The sequence below is a fragment of the Lagopus leucura genome, unplaced genomic scaffold (genome assembly GCF_019238085.1).
Source record: "Lagopus leucura isolate 7727_CA_CO unplaced genomic scaffold, USGS_WTPT01 Super-Scaffold_100002, whole genome shotgun sequence".
In the NCBI taxonomy this organism is placed as follows: Eukaryota; Metazoa; Chordata; class Aves; order Galliformes; family Phasianidae; genus Lagopus; species Lagopus leucura.
Window position 1 is genome coordinate 49306398 of NW_024962263.1, and position 20749 is coordinate 49327146.

The 20749-nt window shown below is 41.1% G+C and overlaps 1 protein-coding gene across 4 annotated transcripts in view; it reads right to left on the reverse strand.

Moving 5' to 3' along the window:
* KLHL14 (kelch like family member 14) overlaps positions 1–20749 on the reverse strand; it is a 63460-nt gene that overhangs the window by 13972 nt on the left and 28739 nt on the right. For all 4 annotated transcript variants that reach the window (XR_006178492.1, XR_006178491.1, XR_006178493.1 and 1 more), the window contains exons 4-5: positions 5389–5478; positions 891–969 (exon numbers count right to left, since the gene is read on the reverse strand). Coding sequence is in view for 1 of the 4 variants with exons in the window: in XM_042869421.1 (XP_042725355.1) it covers positions 891–969; positions 5389–5478 (169 nt within the window). In the remaining 3 variants the exon portion in view is untranslated. The remainder of the gene's footprint in view (positions 1–890; positions 970–5388; positions 5479–20749) is intronic.

The window sequence follows — 20749 nt, forward strand, 5'->3', positions numbered from 1 at the left end:
GTTTGCAGATACTCAGAGAGCCAGGCACCTGAACACTGTGGACAACTGAAAAATGGTAATACTGATAGCACAGGAAATACGGAGAGCGTCCCAGGAGAGTGATGTGGGATATCTTGTACAGTGGTTCTATGAAAAGACGGGTGCTCATCTGAAAGATGGATTGTCTTTGGAATAGTTTTTCATAAAAACATGATTACTTGTGATCTTCTGCCTTTGATATTCTTCCTATGAAACACACATCATTCAGATCAGGTTTAGGGGACTTTTTTCCTGTTAGGTTAGGATTTGGGATCCAGAGTTAAGTCTATGCCATCTTTACACGCCCTTGCTCAAGTCCACACGCAGCTCTGCTCTTCGGTACACAGCAGGATTAAAATGTATGCTACTCTAATATGCATTGGCTGACAGCAACTTCATTCAAAGACCACCCAGGATTCTGAGTCTTCTGACAAGGTAAGTCATGTTGAGGAGAGATCTCCATGGCTGGTGTGGTGAGACGGGATGTGGTCAACATATGAAGGTTTCAGCTCTCTGTACGATATCTGTCTATAATTACTGCTTGTTTACTGCAAACTCATCATAACACTTCAGTCAGGTAACATGACAGGATACTACAGAGACTTCAGAAAAACCCTTCAGACTGCACTCGGACAACCCGTAATTGCACAAAGTCCATGGTTATTTTGCACGAGTTAGCACTGCAGGGTTTGGCATGTGGAGTTTTGAATCTGGAATGTTTAAAAAAATTAGGAGACAAATGGGAAGCAACTGCACGCTGCAGTTTTATCTCAGAATTTGTAAAGTAGGCATCCTTATATCCCCACACTAAGACAAACTTCTGCTATTCTTAGGATGATAAAACATACATTGAAAAACATGTAGGTTTTTACCTCTCTTGCATGGGTGGAAGTTGTATCCAGCTGTTAAACCTGGGATCGTATCGGCTAACAAAGTTTGTGCTGTGCTTCCCTGTGAAGATAGATTATTTTGACACTCAGCTGTTTGTTTCATGTATTTAACATCATGATTGTATTATAAATTACGTATATTTCACAAGTTGCCAGCTTTTATGAAGGGTTACCCCGTTTACAACAATGTATGATTACACGATGTGTACAGTAATAATTCAACAAATGGGGCACTACAAGGTTTGAATTAGCAATTGTTAGCAGTAAAAGTGGATAGAGATTATTCTTGCTCTCTGTAATAAGATCTTGAAAACATGTATTTAAATTTACTTATAGATGCTGTGGTACTTTCACAGCCACAGTAAATCACAGCACTAAACAAAATTACTGCCCAAAAGAGAATATCCCTATAGCATTTTATGGTTAGAGTGTTTTGTGTCAGGTAAAATATCATAGGGAGAACATATGCGTTTCTTTCTCTTCACCTCTATGTGGAACACAGTAAAAAACAGTGAGCAAATAACTAGAAGGCTCATAAGCCATCAGCATGGGGTATGCAGTATTTGCACTAGATGGCTTATTCTACCATGTACTTTCAGTGTTAAGTTAGGAGTTACACATGTGCATCGAAGGGGGAATATACTCTTATAATCTCATCCAGATGTGTTAGCAAAAATGCGAAACATGAGCAACATACGCTGGCTAACTAGCTTATCCTTGCTGTCAAACCCAAGAACTGTATGCATGTCTTCACGATACTAAGATTTCATTTTATTTTACATGCAGATTGACATCACAGCGAGAAAACTGAAGCAAGAGAGTGTACGGCAATTTCTTGTAACACCTGAGACTTCAACAGATGAGGACCTTTGAAAAAGAAACCTTTGTTTATGTAAGTGTGACTAAAAAATTGAATTAGAGGCTTCAAAGGACAGCAGAATAACCCAACTGCGTATGTCACAGTTCTATAAATGGTCACTGGGTATTCTACAAGGTGAATATTTTTGCATCGGAAAAGCCTCTGTAGGACTGGTTCACTTTACCTGCTGCATTCTACTCTTAGTTCAGCATGTGCAAATAGATCATCAGGAGACTGATGAGAAGAAAAATTATACAGCTAGAATCTGTTTTCATAATCATTTAAGATCACGTTCTACAAGATTACAGATAAAGAAAGCATTGAGTACTCTACCTGGAAGCAAACTCATTCTCTTGCCATGTATCGTGTTCCAAATCCAGCATGGTGCCTACTGAGGACCAAACTTGCTGCATGCTGAGCACTGCTCAAACACATCTCAGAGTATAGGGTGAGAGCCCCATAAGCTAAAGGAAAATGGGATTCTTCCACTGGGTTTAGAAAAGGTAGACTTTGCTCTTGGTCCCTATCTGAATTCCTTTAGTCTACAATGACAATTTAGAAGAATAGATATTGAGAGTTACAAATTCAATGAAGAGTAAAATAGCAGGACCTGACCAGCTAGGTCTCACTGTTTAGGACATGCATTCATCTATTTCTACTACAAAAGCGGGATTACAATACAAGGTAAGTATTGATCACAAGTTTCAAGTCCTGTGAGGAGGTTTCTGCTCTTACCGCATCTTTCAGAGTTGCTTGGGACTTCAGAAGTCATTGGCTATATGGCAGCTTTTTCACTCATGTCTTACAAAGCTCTGATCTGGAGACCTTGGCCTCTTAACATACTGTGCCATGCACATATTCGGTATAAATCCCACATATGTAGAAGATTGTGCAGCACGAAGTAGAATGAGATTTTATTGGGAATAGAGTGGGATACACAATACAGATCTGGTCACTTCATAGGAAAGAAGATGAAATCAAACTGGAAGGGGCACAAAGAAGATCCACAAGAATGACAAGAAGAACAAGATGTTTATCTTATGGCAGGAGATAAACTCCAGCAGAACTTGGCTTGTTGCACCCAGCAAAACAAAAGCTGAAAGGGAAGAGGAATGCTGCCTGTAATACATCAGAGGAACAAATCTCCAGGAGGGGAAAAGCTATTAAGCTAAAGGCCAACTCTGGCACGAGAACAAGGTGATTTAGACAGTCAAAGAATACATTTTACTGGAAATTAGAATAAGGCTCCTAGTCATTGAGAGCAATTGGATTCTGTAACAGCTTTCCAACAGGAGTAGAGAAAGCTAAAAATCCAACTGCTTTTCAAATGGAGCTTAGAAAATTTACAAAATGGGACTATATGATGCCTGTGATGGCAGGAAAAGGATTTGATAACCTCCTTAAGCTGCCTGGTATAAATGGTTTCATTCCAATTTAATTTTGGAATTCAGTTTCAAAGACAACTGTATCTATTATTTTTGTCTTGCTCATCAGTCAATAGGGTTGCACATGCCATGAAGCACTTGTCAGAATGCAGAAACTGTGAGAAGTAAACAGAAATCAGGACTAGTAAATTGAGATAATGAGAGAAAAGGAGGCAGATGCTGCTGTGCTCTGTACAGCAAGTTTTCTGCACCCATGCCAAAAGGTGAAGGGCTCTGAAGGTTACAAATGTTTGTCCTAAATCCATGCCATTGCTCTGCAACCTGCTCTCATCAACATTTACTCATGCAAGGATCCCTTGTGACTGGAAAGGTGATGCCATAGGAGGATGTAAAAAATGAGAAGAAATATCACCACGCTCCCTAGGTTGTCAGGAAGTCAGAGGAGCAGCACAGAATGTGCATGGTCACTCCTTGGGGTACATCTTGCTTCCCAAGAATTGGCACAGTGCCTAAAGAAATGCATAATGCTCCTTCCATTGCCGCTATCCACTGAAACAACACTTGGCACCTTTCCATTTGTATTGGAATCCTTGAAATGCACTGGCAGGAAAGCTCAAGTTAGGTTCATTTGAAGACCCTTCTGTTCTATGAGGATAGCAGGGAAAGGTCTTTACGCAGAAGTGAGTATGTGTGAGCAGTTCCCGTGTAGCTGCATACTTTGAGCAAATCGGTTTCAAAAAAGAACTAGTCCAGAAATATCTCTGAATGTAAATTATGATTTTTAGGTCTACTTTTTGAGACAAATAGGATCCATTTCGCTTGGGGTAAGTTTGTACAGAGATCAGCATCAATAATGTTCCCACTTCCTTCACTGTAACTTCACTACGGACAAATCACAGCTCTGATTCTCACTGATCAAGGAAGCTGTTGGATGTCTGCTGCACGTGCCTTCAGCTCAGGAAGTGATCTAGGCAGCCTTAGAATTTGAGTGCTATCTATGTCACAAACCACATGTTCAAGTCCTGTCTCAGTCACAGGGCGTTCACTTCTTCTTACAACTCTCTATTAGCTTGTGACTCAGTTTCCACATCTTTAAATTCTGTATAATTATTCGTCTTTTCTTTCGTCCTTCATATGACATGGCTATTTAATTAAAAACTGACTGGTACAAGGTCTGCCTTATGTTATCTGCTTACCACCAAGCACAACAGGGGCCCTCAGTTGTTGGCTGTGGCTGATACTCCTAATAATAATTACCATTAATTATGCCCCTGTACTTCCTGCGTAATATAGCATAACATAAAGGAGATTCAAACTGCAGAACTGAAGGGCTCTTCTCCCAAAACACTTAGTGATATTTTAAGTACACCGGAAATATGTTTCTAGGGTGGACTGGATTGTCTCAGGTTTTAGGAAGTGAACAGATGTAACAATTTTCTATAATTTGGTTTAGTGCAGATGCTGAAATGGGGCATTCACAATAAAATATATGCAGTATATGTAATTTCAGCTGGATCCTCTGGTGTTTTAAAGTAAAAATGTGTACCTGCAAGCTGTTTTATGGTTTCTCAGTCATAATTATCTCTGTTACACAGGCTGCTACAACTACAACTCTTTCTTCATGTGCAAGCTTTTTAACAATGTCTTGACTATTTTGTGAATTTTGCAAGGCATGGTACTCTCCTTTTGCTTTGCTCAGAAGCCTGTTAAATTGTTTAATTTCTCTTTGCAGTAAATTTATGAAGTAATCAAATCAAATAAGGTAGCAGCAGATAATCTATATGAGAAGCTCTTGCACAAGACTAAAAAAGGGACCAGTTTAAGAATCTCAGTCTAGATAATTAACACATTAACAACTTTAGCTGCGAGTATCTGGTTTGACAATAGAAAGGAAGCATTCATCTACTGCAATTGCATTATTATATTATGACTGGAAGGAGACTGGAAATGAAGGTTAAAATTCTTAACAGCTGCTGCCTGGTGCATGCACTTGAAAGAGTCTGTTCTGCTGCCTGTGGCATTTCTCGAGGGACGTGGGAGCTGATGAATGACAGAGATGCTAATGCTGAAGAACCAGATATTTATTACATCAATATCTGAAAGTAGCCTTTGGTAGCTCAATAATTTGGCTACAGGTCCTCAAAATAACTTACTAATGACCACATCAGCTGACCTGACAGACAGACAGACAGAGGAAGGCAGATGCTGCCCATGTCTTTTAATACAGTGTACATACCATTTGGGTTCCATTGGTCTTCTCCTCCGAGTACAAACAAGAAGTTTTCCACTTCCACGACGCAATGATGCGCACTGTTATATGGCATAACTGCAAGCAAAGAGAGAGTTCTTTATCAGCTCAGGGCATGGGTTCCATAAAAACTTCCAAAGGTACAAAATACAACACCATGATGGAATTTGTATATAATTTATATAACTTGTATAATAACAGAAGGCATCAACCCCAAGCATGTATGTCTGATGAATTAATAGCAGAAACAGATGCTTATTAGTAACTTCACATTATTTGATCTTGTAGATAATTGCATAAAGCGGGAATGCTGGCCCTTTGGTTCCTCACCCCCACCCTCCTCCCCCACATATATATGCTGCTCTAAAATGAATCTTGAAATGAGTGAAGTTGTCTGATATTTTCCTGGAATAAGCAGATGTTAGGGATCCTGGTATGCTAGGAAACATTATAAAAACCTCAGCCCAGCTTTGTTCTGTTGGTAATGTTTCCACAAGAAGAGTCAGTGTGTTCAGTAGCTTTCTATTACACAGCAATGAACAAGCTGCATTTCCATACAGTTTTAAGTTTTTAAATTAAGGTCCTGCTGATTTAATGCCTTTTCCAAATGTATACGCTTAATTTCCTGTACAATGTCATTAGCAGCACAATCACACATTTCCTATTCATCTAATCAGGAAGCCCTTTGTTAACAAAGATCAAAACTGTGGCATTAGGTTTGCGGCATCCTTTCTTTTTGGAGACACTGGAATTACTGCAGACCAAACACAGTCACAATATTCTATTTTTTTTCAACTTACATTTTCCATCGTAAATATTAAAACACAAAAATAAGGGCTTATCTATACATAATATGCATATATTATTGTGCTGTGGCATACAGCACCAGTGATTCTATATGGTAAATGAAAACTTAGGCAGCATTAGTTATCATACCACATATTGTAGTTTTGGCCCAGTGACACCAGTAGGAAAAATGATGTCCTTATTCAGCTCATCATATGGGTACCTTAAATCTAGGTGAGGACAAATGGGGAGGTGATGTGCATGTACAGGCAGGGAACTTATTGCTTGACACGGATCAACAGAGCACTTAGGAAACCAGTGCAGTGGGAAATCAATATGACTCAGGGCCAGCTCTTACTTTGTGCTCTTTTGCCAATGCCAAAAAAAAAAAAAAAAAAAGGCAGCCTATCTCACACTTGGATTATTTTGGTTGATATATCTCTCATTTCATTTGTTTTATTATCTTTTATTTTTCTCAGAGTGCATTTGTGCAGTACAGCACACGCAAATAAAAATAATAAGAAATGAGCACAGCTTTGTTATTTAGGACACATGCTCTTAAAGATCAAGGGGGCTCATTTAAGCTTCTTCCTGAAGTTTTTGCCAAGGCAATGATGAAAATGTAAGGTTCGTTTTTAGTAAAGGTCAAATATCATTTTCATAGACTGCACTCTTGAAAGTCATGTAAGTGAAGCAATTCTTAAATTGGGCAGCTAAATACAATGGAAGATCATTAACTGTTGTTATTTGTTACATGCAAACTTAACAAAGCTGGAATGTAATCCTATACTAGGCAATGCCGAAGAATTTATACTACCTATAGACTCCCGCAGTGGGATAAAGAATGACAGAGATTTTTATTTCCTTAGTACCCATACCGTGCTTTTCCCACTCATTAATCTAAAACATTTTCCCATCTTAAAATCTCTCAAACCCACTGAACTTCCCAGGATTTTGTGGAAGCTTTTACTAAAGAATGAATCTGACTTCCCACAAGAAGTCAGCTGTCTCCTTTGATGCCTCTCGATCACTCCTCTCAAGAAGAGGTTCCCCAAGACCAGTCTGCAGGGTCTTTAGTTCCTACCTACTACCTATCCCAGTGTGCTACAGTATTTTCAAATCAGGTCCAAGACAGAGGTTGAGTCAGGCTCTTCCTTCAGTCAATGTGACTGAAGAATAGTATTTATTAAAGACTTGGTGTACAGACAGCACACATGCATATTTTTCGTGTGGTGTATTTCCATTTTTTGAAAATACTTTATTTATCCTCCATATTGACACAAACAGGGCCAGCAGAGGAAGAAATTATATTTTAAGCTCTTCTGCTGTTTCCATGCATATAAACTATGCAATAAGACTTCCACACTTACGATGATAATTAAACCTCAAAAACTAAGGGCTTAATCCCAGCTCCCACTTTACTCAATGGCAACGTTCCCACTGTTGGGGGATTGGGCCCAAATGACCTGAACTAACATCTGCAGCTCACAGAAAAGCCCCAGAGAAGCTTTCCCAGGACAGGAGGGTGGTATTTGGGCAATGCTGTCAGCACCTGAGGGAGTTTTTGCACCGAAATGGGGAAATCATCAACGTCACAGCCTTTCTCCCTGATCATTTTCAGGGTCCCTCACAATCGTGAATTGCACACAGAAATTAAAACTAGGGCAATTAACAAGACTGCTATAAAAGGAAAGCGCCTGAAAACTTCTGTCATAAGCTATAATTCCTTATGAACACACATCTGTACAGGAGCTAACTTTCATAGATACAGTCAAAATTACATGCTAGTGATCTTGCTAATTCAGTTTCTGGTAGCGGCAGATCTTCACAAACTCCCTGAACTTGCCAGGATGTAACAGGAAGAATTTGGCCCATCACACACACTGCCCAGACTGCTGCTTCCATTATTTCTGCATAAGCCTTTGTCTGCTGTTTTGCTTTAATCTTGCGAAAATCACATTCTCTCCTTTTTTCCATTTCCAGCCAGTGGAACACCTGCCTGCCCCGCAAAAAGGGTATTTGAAGAGAAGTTTGTACGCCATGCTCAAACAGAGCCCAGTGTGAGTTTTTAGCGTGTCAGTCAGTGAGTTAGAGGGAAAGGGTAAGGAGAAGCTAATCAGGATGAAATGAGATTAAAGGCTGTCTAATTTTACAGCAACTGTGATCCATCAGCCACTGTGAAAGTGACAGTGGAAATGAATGATGGAGACAGACAGGTGGGGCTGTACATTTCACTGATTTATCCTCAAATGCACTGGGCCTTATTTTATTGAGTGAACATGACCGCATTTATCATGACTGTCATCTAAACCCACTTCCCTCCATTTAAAAAGGTCACTTTACTTGGAGGGAGTAGGATAGAGGCACTTTCAAAACAGATTTAAAATTTAATAACACATGTTTATAATCCTGTGTGAGAATTCTCAACTTTATTAAAGTAAGATTTTACAAGAAGAAGATAAGGCTATTAAACAGATGAAAAGATGAAAAAAAAAGCCATGGTCACCTGAGAAACATGCTCAGCTACCAAGGTGATAGGTGCCAGGGAACGACTTGAGACAGGCATAAATGGATTAGAAGTAGCAAGCAGAACACACATCTCCTAAGCCCTCACCCCTCACACACTTTCCAAAACTCTGGTAGTTTTGTGCACTCTCAGACCAAGAGAAGAAACAAGTCCAAGTAGTCCTAGATAAGACAGTGCCCCAACCAGCCCTTCTCTCATGCAATTTAGACCCTCCTTAAGGTGGGAAGGATTTTTTCATGTACGTATATGCAACAGGAAACACTTTCCAGGTTGAAACTAAACCACTGATCTACACTTGAGAATGATCCAGAAGGCAGAAGAGACGAAAATAATGCTCATGAATCAAAACCCTCTCAATCATAACAGCTATGGTCAGCCAGATGCCAACATGCTCCAAAGGCACCTCCAACTTTTGAATGGTGACAATTTGAATCATATCTCTCACGTAGCCCACAAACAATAATGTGTGCTGCTTGCCTTATCCAGTTTTATTTCGTTTCTACCAAAAATTGTACATAGGTTGCTCCGAAAGTAGTGCCTCCTGTTTATTTCCATGGAAACTACAACATATACAAGGAGTACAGTAACTGTATTTGACGGAGCAAATATTCAGCTATAAAAATACTATTTTTCAGCATTGTCACCATCACAAGCTACGCATTTTTGCCAGCAATGAACAAGACTCTGCGTGCCAGCTCATACAAGTCTGTATCAGTGGAGGTGACCCACTGTTCTATAGCTGCTATGACAGTGTTGTTGCTAGGAAATTGCTGCCCATGCCATTCATATTTCACCAGCCCAAACAGATGGAAGTCAGAAGATGCCAAGTCTGAACTACACACTGGGTGTGGTAGGACAGTCCAGCCAAGATTGGCAATGTGCTTTGTGATCTTCAAACTGGTATGGGGCCTAGCATCACTGCATTCAAGAGAAAGGTTGTCTTCTTCTCTGAATGGACTCTGGAAGTTTGAGCCTTCGGCTTAGTCAGCACCACAGTGTAGTTGTCAGAGCTGGTGGTTGGTCTGGGCTCCAGGAAATCCAGAAGGATCACCTCTTTCCTATCCCCAAAGACAGTGCACATCACTTTACCCGCTGAGGGCTATGTCTTGAATGGTGAATTCACATGTCACCACTTCATGGGCTGCTGTTTTGACTCCAGCTCACAGTGATGACATGACATCTCTTAATCAGTAACAATGTGATCCAGGAAACTGCCAATTTCAGCCTTGGATTGGTTCAAGAGGTCCTGAAAAACTTGCATATGGTGTTCCTTCTTTGTTGCTTTGTGAGCAGTCATAGGACCTACCCGGCACAAACTCTGCAATATTCTGATATCAACGCAATTGTTTCCAGTGTACTGAAGCTGGTATTCAGCTCTGTACGCAGTTCCTTGACTGCAATCTGCTTGATTCACATGGATGAGCTGACTGAGACGCTCTTCATTTTGTGACATGCATAGCTATCTGGAACGAGGTTTGTCTTTGACAACGCTGTCGCCACTGCTGAAATGCACCTCCCACCCTTCATTGTGCTCACATCCACTTGTTGGCCTCCATAAACTTTCAATGTGTATTGATGATTGTCAAAGGATGCCATTTTTTGCCAATTCAATGACACATCCTTCCTTCACAAGCACTTCCATGTCTGATGCTGTTCTGTCAGACTGCCCCTCTGCTGCCATCTGTCACATGGCAACAACATGTAGCAGAATACTGGTGGGAAGGTTCAATCTCTATTGCCATACCACCAACCTCTAGTGTTACAGGTCAACACAATAAAAGAGGAGGCATTACTTTCAGAGCAGCCTTTCTACATTTAGGAAATGATATCTGGTTGCTCTCAATACATTATCCAAGGGACACTGATTCCTCACTTCGAAACTAACCAGCAGAGAAAAAGGGAGAACAGGAATGATGACATGTCTAAAGACAGAAAGAGAGATAAGCTCTGGTCCCAGGTGATCTGAAAGTTGTGATACAGCCCACAACCATGCCCCTGCTCTGCTAAAAACTCTCAGAAACTGCATTGGATTCTTCTATTCAAAGATTAAAAAAAAAAAAAAAAAAAATCCATAGATTTTTCACAACCCTGAAACATTCAGCTGCTTGGGATATAGGAGGTACTGTGATGAAAGCCAAGAAATCTCTTCCTAAGATGCTGCATAGCTTGAGCATAGCCCTTTCAAGACTCAGCACACACTGAAAAGTCATGGTTATCATCTCTAATGAACTGTGCAGATGATGTAAGAGAAGAGAGTGCTTCCAGGACCAGGATATCATTACCAGAAAATATAAGGAGGCAATAATGACCTTCCACAATATTAGCTGCCTAACTTGTTGGATGCATAATATTCAACAAATGCTGCTTGAAAACTGAGTCTTTCCCCATCTCTCCAGAGGGCAGAGTAATGTGAGAAGATGTTCCATTCCCATACAGAAGGCACCTGCAAACTCACTGCAGGAAAATGTGATTTGCTCATAGCAGAAACATAACATTTTGTTTCCAATCCGCTCCCAGAAATGTTAGCCAGAGGACAGTTGGTTCAATTACTTGCTGTAAGGAGAGCAAGTAATATTGTTTGCCTTTTCTTTGGTTCATAAATCATTTGCATGAAGACTATACATTTCTACTGCATGTTACTTGCTATTACTCACCAAGAGGTTATATAAATAAATGCTAGAATTCCTCTGTGAATTGTTCACTTCAACTGTTAGTTATTTAATAACTGTGGGGAAAGACTGATCACAATAACTATGAAATTCTAGCCTCGTTGAACTGACTTTTGAAGGCATCAGGTTCTCACCCACTGGTATTTTTGGCTCAAAAAATAATGAAAAAAATGTTAAAAGAGGAGAACAATGAAGAGTAAAAGGCAAACACCTCTGTTAATGTATCTGCAGTCAAACTGCACTTCGTCATCTCAAATTCAAGCACACAGTTACTATGCATTTTTCCCAGTAACACGTCAGTGCCAGTCTGGAGCCTAAGCTTAACTCAGTAGAGTCAGCTTGGGACATCCAATCCAACAGCAGTCATCAAGAGCAGAAATCATAAGACGTGAGGCTAAAGCACTGTGCCTCAGTCACCTCCTAGGGCAACCACCTAGAATATCTATGGTTCAGCTATACCACAGAGAGCTCCACCAGCTCTGCTAGACATTTCCCAACTTCTTCATATCCACGCTAGTTCTGCATTAACTCTATTCAAACCATTACAGATACAATGGGCAGAGGCCAGAAGAGTTCATCCAGGACAAAGCCTCTACTTAACTGAGATTGCAGGGAACGAAGGTAAAATGAAAACCTAAGTTTAAAATCTACCTTCAGTTGGAAGTATTTACATAAGTACTAAAGCAAAAGTGATCTGAGCAGATGCAGGTTCCTGGAACAATTCACAACATAGCAGAAGATATTTCATACTAATGAAGATATTTCATGTTCTGAATGTATTCCACATTAATGAAAATATTTTTCATTTAAATGTCAGGAGTTATTATTTTGATACATTCTTTAGAATAACATGAGACAGGCTTCTTCAGCAGGGTTCCCACTTTAATTGTTTTGATAGACAAACTTTTTCTTATGTGAGCATCTACAACAAGACATTTAAACCCATGTTGAAGCACCAGACTAGGCAAATGTAGCATCAGGAACAGCTGGCATGCACAGCTCTCCTCAAAATAAATTGTTTTAAAGTTACTGAGATGCAAGTTCTAAGTACAGACCTGTCTACTTCCATGAGTAAAATTCACCCTATAGCAGAAAGCTTAACTGGGTTTTCAGGAGCACACATATCTGAGTATTTGCAAGAGCAAGTTTTTCCCATATATTTTGAAAGCTGCAAGCGCATATTTGCATTTCATTTGAACAATAAAAATAAGGCTGCCCATTTGGATCAACACTGTCTTGATCAAGTAGGAAAATCCTGCATCTGCACATCAGCACCAGTACCAAAGTCCTTGCACAATCCTCACTGTGCACAGCAAACTTATGTACGCTCTGCAGTGCTTCCCCATTCTCTTCCCTAATGGAAATAACTCCTTTCAGCTGAGCTGCTGATGCAGTGCCTGAGAAGCTCATCTGAATGAATACACCCAATTTGTCATGAAGCAGAGCAGTGGGATCTAATATACGATCCTATGGGAACACTGGAAATGACAGTTTTAGGAGCCATGAACAGCTCCTCTTGCTTTGTTATCCCCTACTCACATGCCAACCCGCTGCCCACCCAGGTCCTCTCTAGGACTCTCCTGGCCTGGTGTCACACAGCTTATCATGCAACACTTTTTGTCCACTATGGTGAGTTATGCAGTGTTACCTCAGTGACGGCTGTTTCCCAACAGAATATGCTGCATACCTACTCGGGCCTGGATTTATGGTTTCTAAAGTAGAGCCCGACATATATTACTGGGGAATGACATCTCGTCACATCGTAATAGTTTCAGGATGAAACATTCATATGTGACACTTCACACAACAAAATCTCCTCATGGAGGAAATGATGAACAGTCCCTGATGGGATAAAACCATGGCAGAGTTGCCAGAAAGCTCCAGAAAGAAATACTATTTTGCCCCAAAGGAGACTTTCAGATCCTCTAAGATGGCTGCTCAAGGACATGCACCCCCTCTTCCAGCAGCACTATGGGAAAAAAGTCCTTCACCAGGGGCAGTGGGTTAAGGCCAACTGCTTGTGTCCAGTTACATCCATTTGTAAATCAGTTTCTGTCTGACCCTAAGACATGCACATTCTCTTACTGGCACTGACCAGCTTGAGGTCTCCACCAATACAGCTGCCCTGGGCCAAGGAGCCCCATTTTAGCCTGGGCACCCAGTTCTGGACTGTGTTATACAGCAGGTGTGCTCGCTTCCAAGCCCACCTCTGGCTCTGACTCCTGGATTGATCTCAGATCTATGCTGCAGGTAGTCAGTGTTTTAATGGATGCCATGTAGGTGCATGTTAGCTTGTGTCAAGTCCTATGGCCTTATCTCCTGGATGGAATTTGTTATGGCCTGTCTTCTTGGAGCCAGCAGCCCTCACTGAACACTGACACACACCTGTAGGCAAAAATGTTCCCATCTGAGCAAGGACTGCAGCCCAGACTTTCCCCTTTCTACAAATCCCTACTAATAGCATGAGAAAAACAGTACTTAAGAGTTGCCCTGGAAGAAATGAATGCTCTCATCATCAAAATCAGGATGCCAGGAAATCAAGTGTGTTAGTGTTGACGCACTTTCATGTCAAACAGAAATTAATATAATTTATAACATTCATCTTGCTCAGAGTGGACAAAAGAGCCTACTGTTAAAATGTACTAAACACAGAAGGACACAATGGAATATGCACGCAAACTGAGGAGTGTTTTCTCCAAAAGAAATGAGATTTAAAATGTTTTCCTAAACCCCTCCTCACAAATGGAGTCCCAAGGAAGGCAAATAGCAGACCCATGAGTTATTCAGAGAAGGAAATCTGGTGTGTGTAGCAAATTATGTAAAATTGGCTGAGACCACTTATTTTGTACATCTGTACAGAGAAAATGAAATGAGAACGTATACTAAAAAAAATATCCAGGAATAAATCTGGACTAAATTAATATTAGATTTCTTTTTCTTTCTATAATAACAGCACTGCTTTATATTTTTAGGAAAAAAAATGCTGTTAACAATGTGTTTTAATGCCTAATCATGAAGATAAGGACAATCCACTAAATACGAGCATTCATACCAGATATTTTGTTCTGTCACCACAAAAAACTCTTTGTGAGTTTAGAAATTCAGGAAAATCCGGAAGCAAAACAATCTTAAGTTAAATACTGAGCTAAATAGCACAAGCAGCTGCTATTCAAATCAAGTGGTGTCAAAATTTACTCAGTGAACCATGTTCACACAGAACCATCTATAATTCACAAATCATATGCATGCGTGGTCGTGGACTGTTGATGAACAGGATGAAAGGTCAGGTTAATTTAAATACTATATTGTTCAGGATTGGACATGTACATTATAGTAAATTAAAAATAATTATTATAATTAATCACAAATACCTAAAAAATACATAGCTAAGTATCCTCAAGTGTCTTGCAGTCTTTGTGGAAGACACTCATTTGCAAGCTATTGTTCATGACTTTAACTTAGTCTGGTGTAGGAAAGTGAGGATGAGACAAAAATAAAACCAGGACCCATTGTGCTGGCAACCATGGCTTGGACAAGGACCTGGTGGAGCCTAGATGAAATTCAAGAAGAGAAGGAAATTGAAAAGAACAGGGATAGGTTGGGTCACATCAGAGGAGATGTGGCAAAAGGGACCAGGACTGGAGGAAGAGGTAGCACATCTACAAATATAGTAACACATACTGACCCACAGCCCCAAATCCTGGACTTCTGACACCCCTTTGCTGTCAGCAGATCTTGGTGAAAGCTTGTGTTCTCTGCATTCCCTGGTTCCCAGGGCACCTAGCCTCCACTGTCTTCAGTAACTGCCTTAAATAAAAAATCAGAAATGCCTACAGCATATCTAAAAAAAAAGCCTAGGCAATGTGCCTGTTTCTCAGCATACCTTGAAAAAGCAAGATCACATTCATACCTACATAAACAATGAGCAGATGTGGGACACTTAGGTTATGGACTACCAGTATGAAAGGCAGCAGTGCACAGTTCCTCCAGTACCTCTATATTTATGCTGATACAGCCTAACCCTGATACTTTCCAGTTGCCTATCTTGCTGAGGACTCAGTCATAAACACCAGAGACCCATAGACAAAAGGGTGATGGAGCAAAACATGTGGCCATATGGGAAGGACTGTTGTATCAGCAACAGTGCAAGCCTGCATTAACCACAGCCCCAGCACACATGGTACAAAACCATTTGATTGGACACCATTCAATTCTGCTGGCCTGCCCCTCTCAGAGACCAGGGAATCCAGGGCCCTCCTCATGCCAGCACAGTTTCTCCTTGGCATTCCTCAGTGAGCCCTTTCAAAGCAATAGTCTAGTAGAAAAATAACACAAAAAACAAGAGAGGATAGTTTCATTTTGATTTAATGCCCTAAGCCAGCTCACTTGGGAGTTGAACAAGTTTCAGCAGCGATATAAAGGAGATGGGAACACGGGATGGGGTTTGGGTACAAAGAAACTTCAAAAAACAGCAGCAGCTTAACACACCATGTAACCATAGCCCCCATAGAGGGGATGGGGCTGCCCTATGAATGAACCACACAATGCTGAAAAAGACTTCAGATTACAATAGGCTGCTTCACTTCTGGGACTTCATCCCTGCCTGTGCCACACTCTTATTGTGGTGCTAGGCAAGTCCCTAAAGCTAGCTGTCCACAACTACCCACTTCACCTATTCTGAGAACAGCCACTGTGTGTCTGACCCTTGTGTCAGACATGCCAGAGTGGTCTGTGTGTGCTGTTGTAACTGAAGCAGACTGGCATTTAGGAAAGCAAGGTCTGAAAGAGTCCTGAAATGTGCCCCTCGAAGTAAAGGATACCTCTGACTTGGATCTCACTGCACCTCTATTCCTTAACTGCAAAATTCTAACCGTGACTGACTATGCTCTTCACAAAGTGAATGTGGGAAAATACACTAACCGATGCCAATCAGTCAGACCCTGTTGTTGTGAACACTGGGAAGGAAACCTTGGGGAAAAATTCCGTCTTCGGAAAAAGATTTTAGTCATGTATGATAGACTGGATCTACTTGCTGAACAACACAGAAAGAATACTGCGAGCAGAAATTCAGCACAGTCCCTTTTGTGCACTGACATGACAAAGAATAGCACGCGTTATCAGTAGAGATTGTATCTTAATGCTTAAGCAAACAGAGGCCAAATTAAGGTTGCAGAAGCAGCTTAATTCTCATATTTCCCAATTCAGAGGGCTTGATGTCACCAGCTTTCTAATGTTCTTTTCAAGTGACCTGTGTTCAACGCAACTCATCTGTGTGTGATACACTCTTGGTTTGACAGACAGCTGAGTGGCTTCTGTACCCCGCAGCTGCTCCAGCATTCCTGGATCACCCATCTCGGGGCTACGGAGGCCAAAGCACATCGAGTTCATGGCAAGAGTTGCAGGAGTCCTCCTCATCCTGTCGCATCTCTTCCTTGCCCTTCTCCCTTCCAGCCGGTAGTTGTATGCTAAGCCACTAGATGGTGTGCGTTGTTCTCGCCTTCCCCCTCCCCCTGGAAAACCATTTCCATCATATTTTGGCTTTACGTTTCACAGCCAACCAAAAACAAAGAGGTGAAATGCAGCACAAAAAAAGACACAGTCAGCTTCCTCCCAGGCAGTTAACTTCTGTTTGTTCCTCACATTCAGTGTGAAAAGGAGGAAATCACACACAGTACAGACAAAAACAACAACAACAACAACAACAACAAAAAAAAACTCAATAAATGCTTTGTGCATTAATCCTGCTGGATGCTGAGCCCCTCCACCTCCACTAGCTATGATGGGCTCTGGGAATGCTCAGGTTCTGGCACAGTTTTCAGTCATACCTGCTTTGGCTTGTCTTGATTTAGCTCCCCGAAACACAGAAACACACAGAATGCAGTGAGAATCACTCAGCGATTTTGCTGGCAGTCCACACACATCTGCTTTTCTCTTCCACACACCAGTCCCAGTGAAATACAGCAGGCACAGTTCCCTTCCCTGCCAATACACTGCCAAATCTCTCACCCTCTCTCTCTTCTAATAATGATCTGGAAGCAACATGCTTGTTTTTGACAAAGAGTGCTTTCTCATTATAGGAGTAGGGAAGGGGAAAGAGGTTCTGAGAGACAAAAAAATAACCTACAGAACTTCTCCAAGATAGTTCTTTCTTCTGTGCCAGAGGAAACACAGAGCTGTCTTCAAGGCTAATCCCAAATTGGACTGCATCAAGATAAACCATAATTACAGCTATCGTCTCAGCTCCCTAAAGAGGTGATGTACAGAGGTATACAGCATCATCCATCCCAGTAACACTAATTATTATCAAACCTGCAAGTCAAATACAACTGAGCACTCCTTCCCATCATCCAGCTTTCTTCCAGTCTCCCATGAAAGGCAGGTATTCCAGATCACTTCTATAGCACTCTGTCCCAGACCTGCCCTTCAAGCTCCCGCAAACTCCTCACCCTTTTTTAAGTGGTCAAGAGAAGAGGAGCAAAAAACTAGGATCGTTTTGAAGCTGGTCTTTTCTTTTTCATCCTCCTCCCACTCAGCAATGGAAAGCCACTCATACCAGAGGGCAGCTGCTGGGAATCCCCACTACAGATCTGCACCACAGACTGGAGTAAGCATACCCCCAATTCTTCTTGCATGCATCACTGTTGGACATTAACGCAGACCGATTTGGTTTGATGTGTTCACAGCCTCCATAAAAATACTAAAGATAGAATATAATCCCAAATAAGTGCATCTGCTCATGTGTATTCATACGGATGTTGTTGGTTCACATCTGGTTAAAATAAATGTGTTTTTACAAAAATGCCGCAAAAAATTTTCATCTACATATCAGCTGGGCAGCAGCTACTGCTTATAGCCTCTAAGAGTTGAAAAAAGCCACTGGCTCAACCTACATTAAAACACTGGTTAGAATCGTTCAGAAGAGTACCTTTTACCTCACATTTGTAGCCTCCTAGGAACACGAGCACAAGCACGTGCTGTGTCTCAACTGGTAGCTGTGCCTTGAATAGGTGAATTGGATCTCCTGCAATCCTTTCATTATAAGAAATTACAAAGGTTTTAGACTCAAACAAACAAACAAACACAAAATCCACTGATAACAAACAAGCAGTTTGCAAATACCTACAAAATGAGCTGGTGAAATCAGCCTATTTTTCATGCCAGCATACTTAATATGCACACCATATGACTGAAATTTTGCACTGACTAAAGTGACCTCACGAAACAGAGTGGTGTTTCTACTAAAGAAATACCTTTACTATCCAAAAATTTCTTAAAGTTGAACTTCAGACTTTGAGTCTGATAAGACAGTACCATATAATCAGCTATATATAGGCTTTCAAATCATAAGTTCTTCTATTTGCTTCATTTTCGAACATAATTTTTTGGTACTCTGCAATAGGTAAAGCACGTGAGTAATTACAAAAAGACATACAATTCTACTGCAATACATAGGGTTCATATACACAATTTCAATGAAGGTACTTCACAGTACTCATGAACGTGCATTCATGGTACAAGTTGCTGATAACCCAAAACATTTCTAAAAATTGCAGTCCATATCGCTAACTCTATAGATGCTTGACACTCCTTCGATTTACTTTTAATTTTCAACTGTGAGATCCAGCCCTCCCATTTCAAAAACAATCAGCCAAATCATGAAGCTTTGTCTTAATACATAAATGCGCAAGATCAGAGATAAAGCTCTTGGCAGTGCTGCTAATTTTACTCAGCAGGAACTTCCCTGAAAGAATCGTAATCAGGCACTCAGGCTTTCTTTAGGCTCATGACAAAGGGCAGCATTATTGCTGCTCTGAGTGGGAACGCTCCCAGGGTAGAACTGTGAGTACTAAAATTGTTGCAGTACAGTTCAGGGATACCTGAAGAAATTCTGTGACTTAGCTCAAACTAGCGCACTCTCAGGTTTTCCTTTGTTTCAGAGGTCCCAGTGGGTCCAGGGCCTGAGTTTAATTAATAGGTGCTGTATCCACATGCTACAAAGGCACATAGGAACAATCAGCATGGTCAAATCAAATCCTCATCTCCAGATTTTTAGTGTCTCTGGGCTGCTCCGAATCATTTTTAAGTACATTTCATTCACAGGTTTCACAAAGCAGTATAAATTTGGTGCATGCAGTTCACTTTTCTTATCTCTAAAAGCTCAGACTATCCTGAGCTTGTGCTTTTCCCTGGTAATTTTGCACCAGTCCCTGCTGCCTACCCAGAACAGTTCCAGCTGGGGACTCAGAAGATGGCTCTGGTGTCTGCCTTTCTTGGGCAGCGGAAAACCAACCAAGGTCAGTGACTAGTTCATCACACCTGCACTCTTAATGGAGATTCCTCATACCCAAAGCATGTGCACTCATGAATCTTGCAGTAGTTTAGTGCTACATTTACAGCTATGTTTCTGTGAGGAAGAAGAGACTTTCCAGTCCTTTTCTAAACCAGAAGTGGGATCGCAGCTCACAAGAATCCACGGGCAGCTCCAGCACCCTGCTGAACATCCTGCCCACTGTAGCCTTCTCCCAAGTGCCAGGGATGAACTCAGGGGCTCTAGAGATCAAACTTCGTGGGCTGCAAAAATTAATTAGTGACTTCAGAATCAGAGGCAAATAACTGATGTTATATAGTTAAATGGCCAGCTCTGATGGATTCTTTTTTTTTTTTTTTTTTTTTGTGAAAATCAATAGATGCTGGTAGATCAATAGGAGTTCTCTGTATAAAAACATTTTCTCATGAAACAGCAAGCTTAGCATTATTTAAACAAATTATTTTGTTATTTAAAGATGTATCTTTACATATGTAGAACACTGCTGTTTCATGTCTGTGTGAATCATAGAATCACAAGGTTGGAAACAACCTATAAGATCACCTAGTCCAACCGTCTTCTCATTACCATTGCTACCACAAGCTACTAAAGCTTGAAGCTAGAGGACTTGAGGGAGCTGGTTATTTTCTCTGAGGACAACAATTTTTTTCCCAATATTAAAATTTCCCAGGGAAAGCCCTCAAGTGGCTGAGGCTGCTCCAGGAGTACACTGATGGTGTTTTTCCTGGGGGCAAACCCTTTCCATGGCAGTCATCCTCCTAGGCTAGGAGAAGCCGGGCTGTTAAAATGAAGCAGCTGAGGCCAAACCATTGCTCCAGGAGAAGGGTTTTACTGCTGTTGTAAATCTTTGCAGTTAAGAAAAATCAAACTTCTGAGTGTTCAAATGATCCTTTCCTTTTGGTTGTGCTGGAGAGAGTACCCATGAGCTAACAAGAGAATAGTGGCTCCAACTTCATCGGGGGAAACTGAACCTGGTGCAGAAAGCCCCTGAAACGTGTTAACAAGACCTAGGATGGAGGCCCAAGCACTGCACGTAAGCCC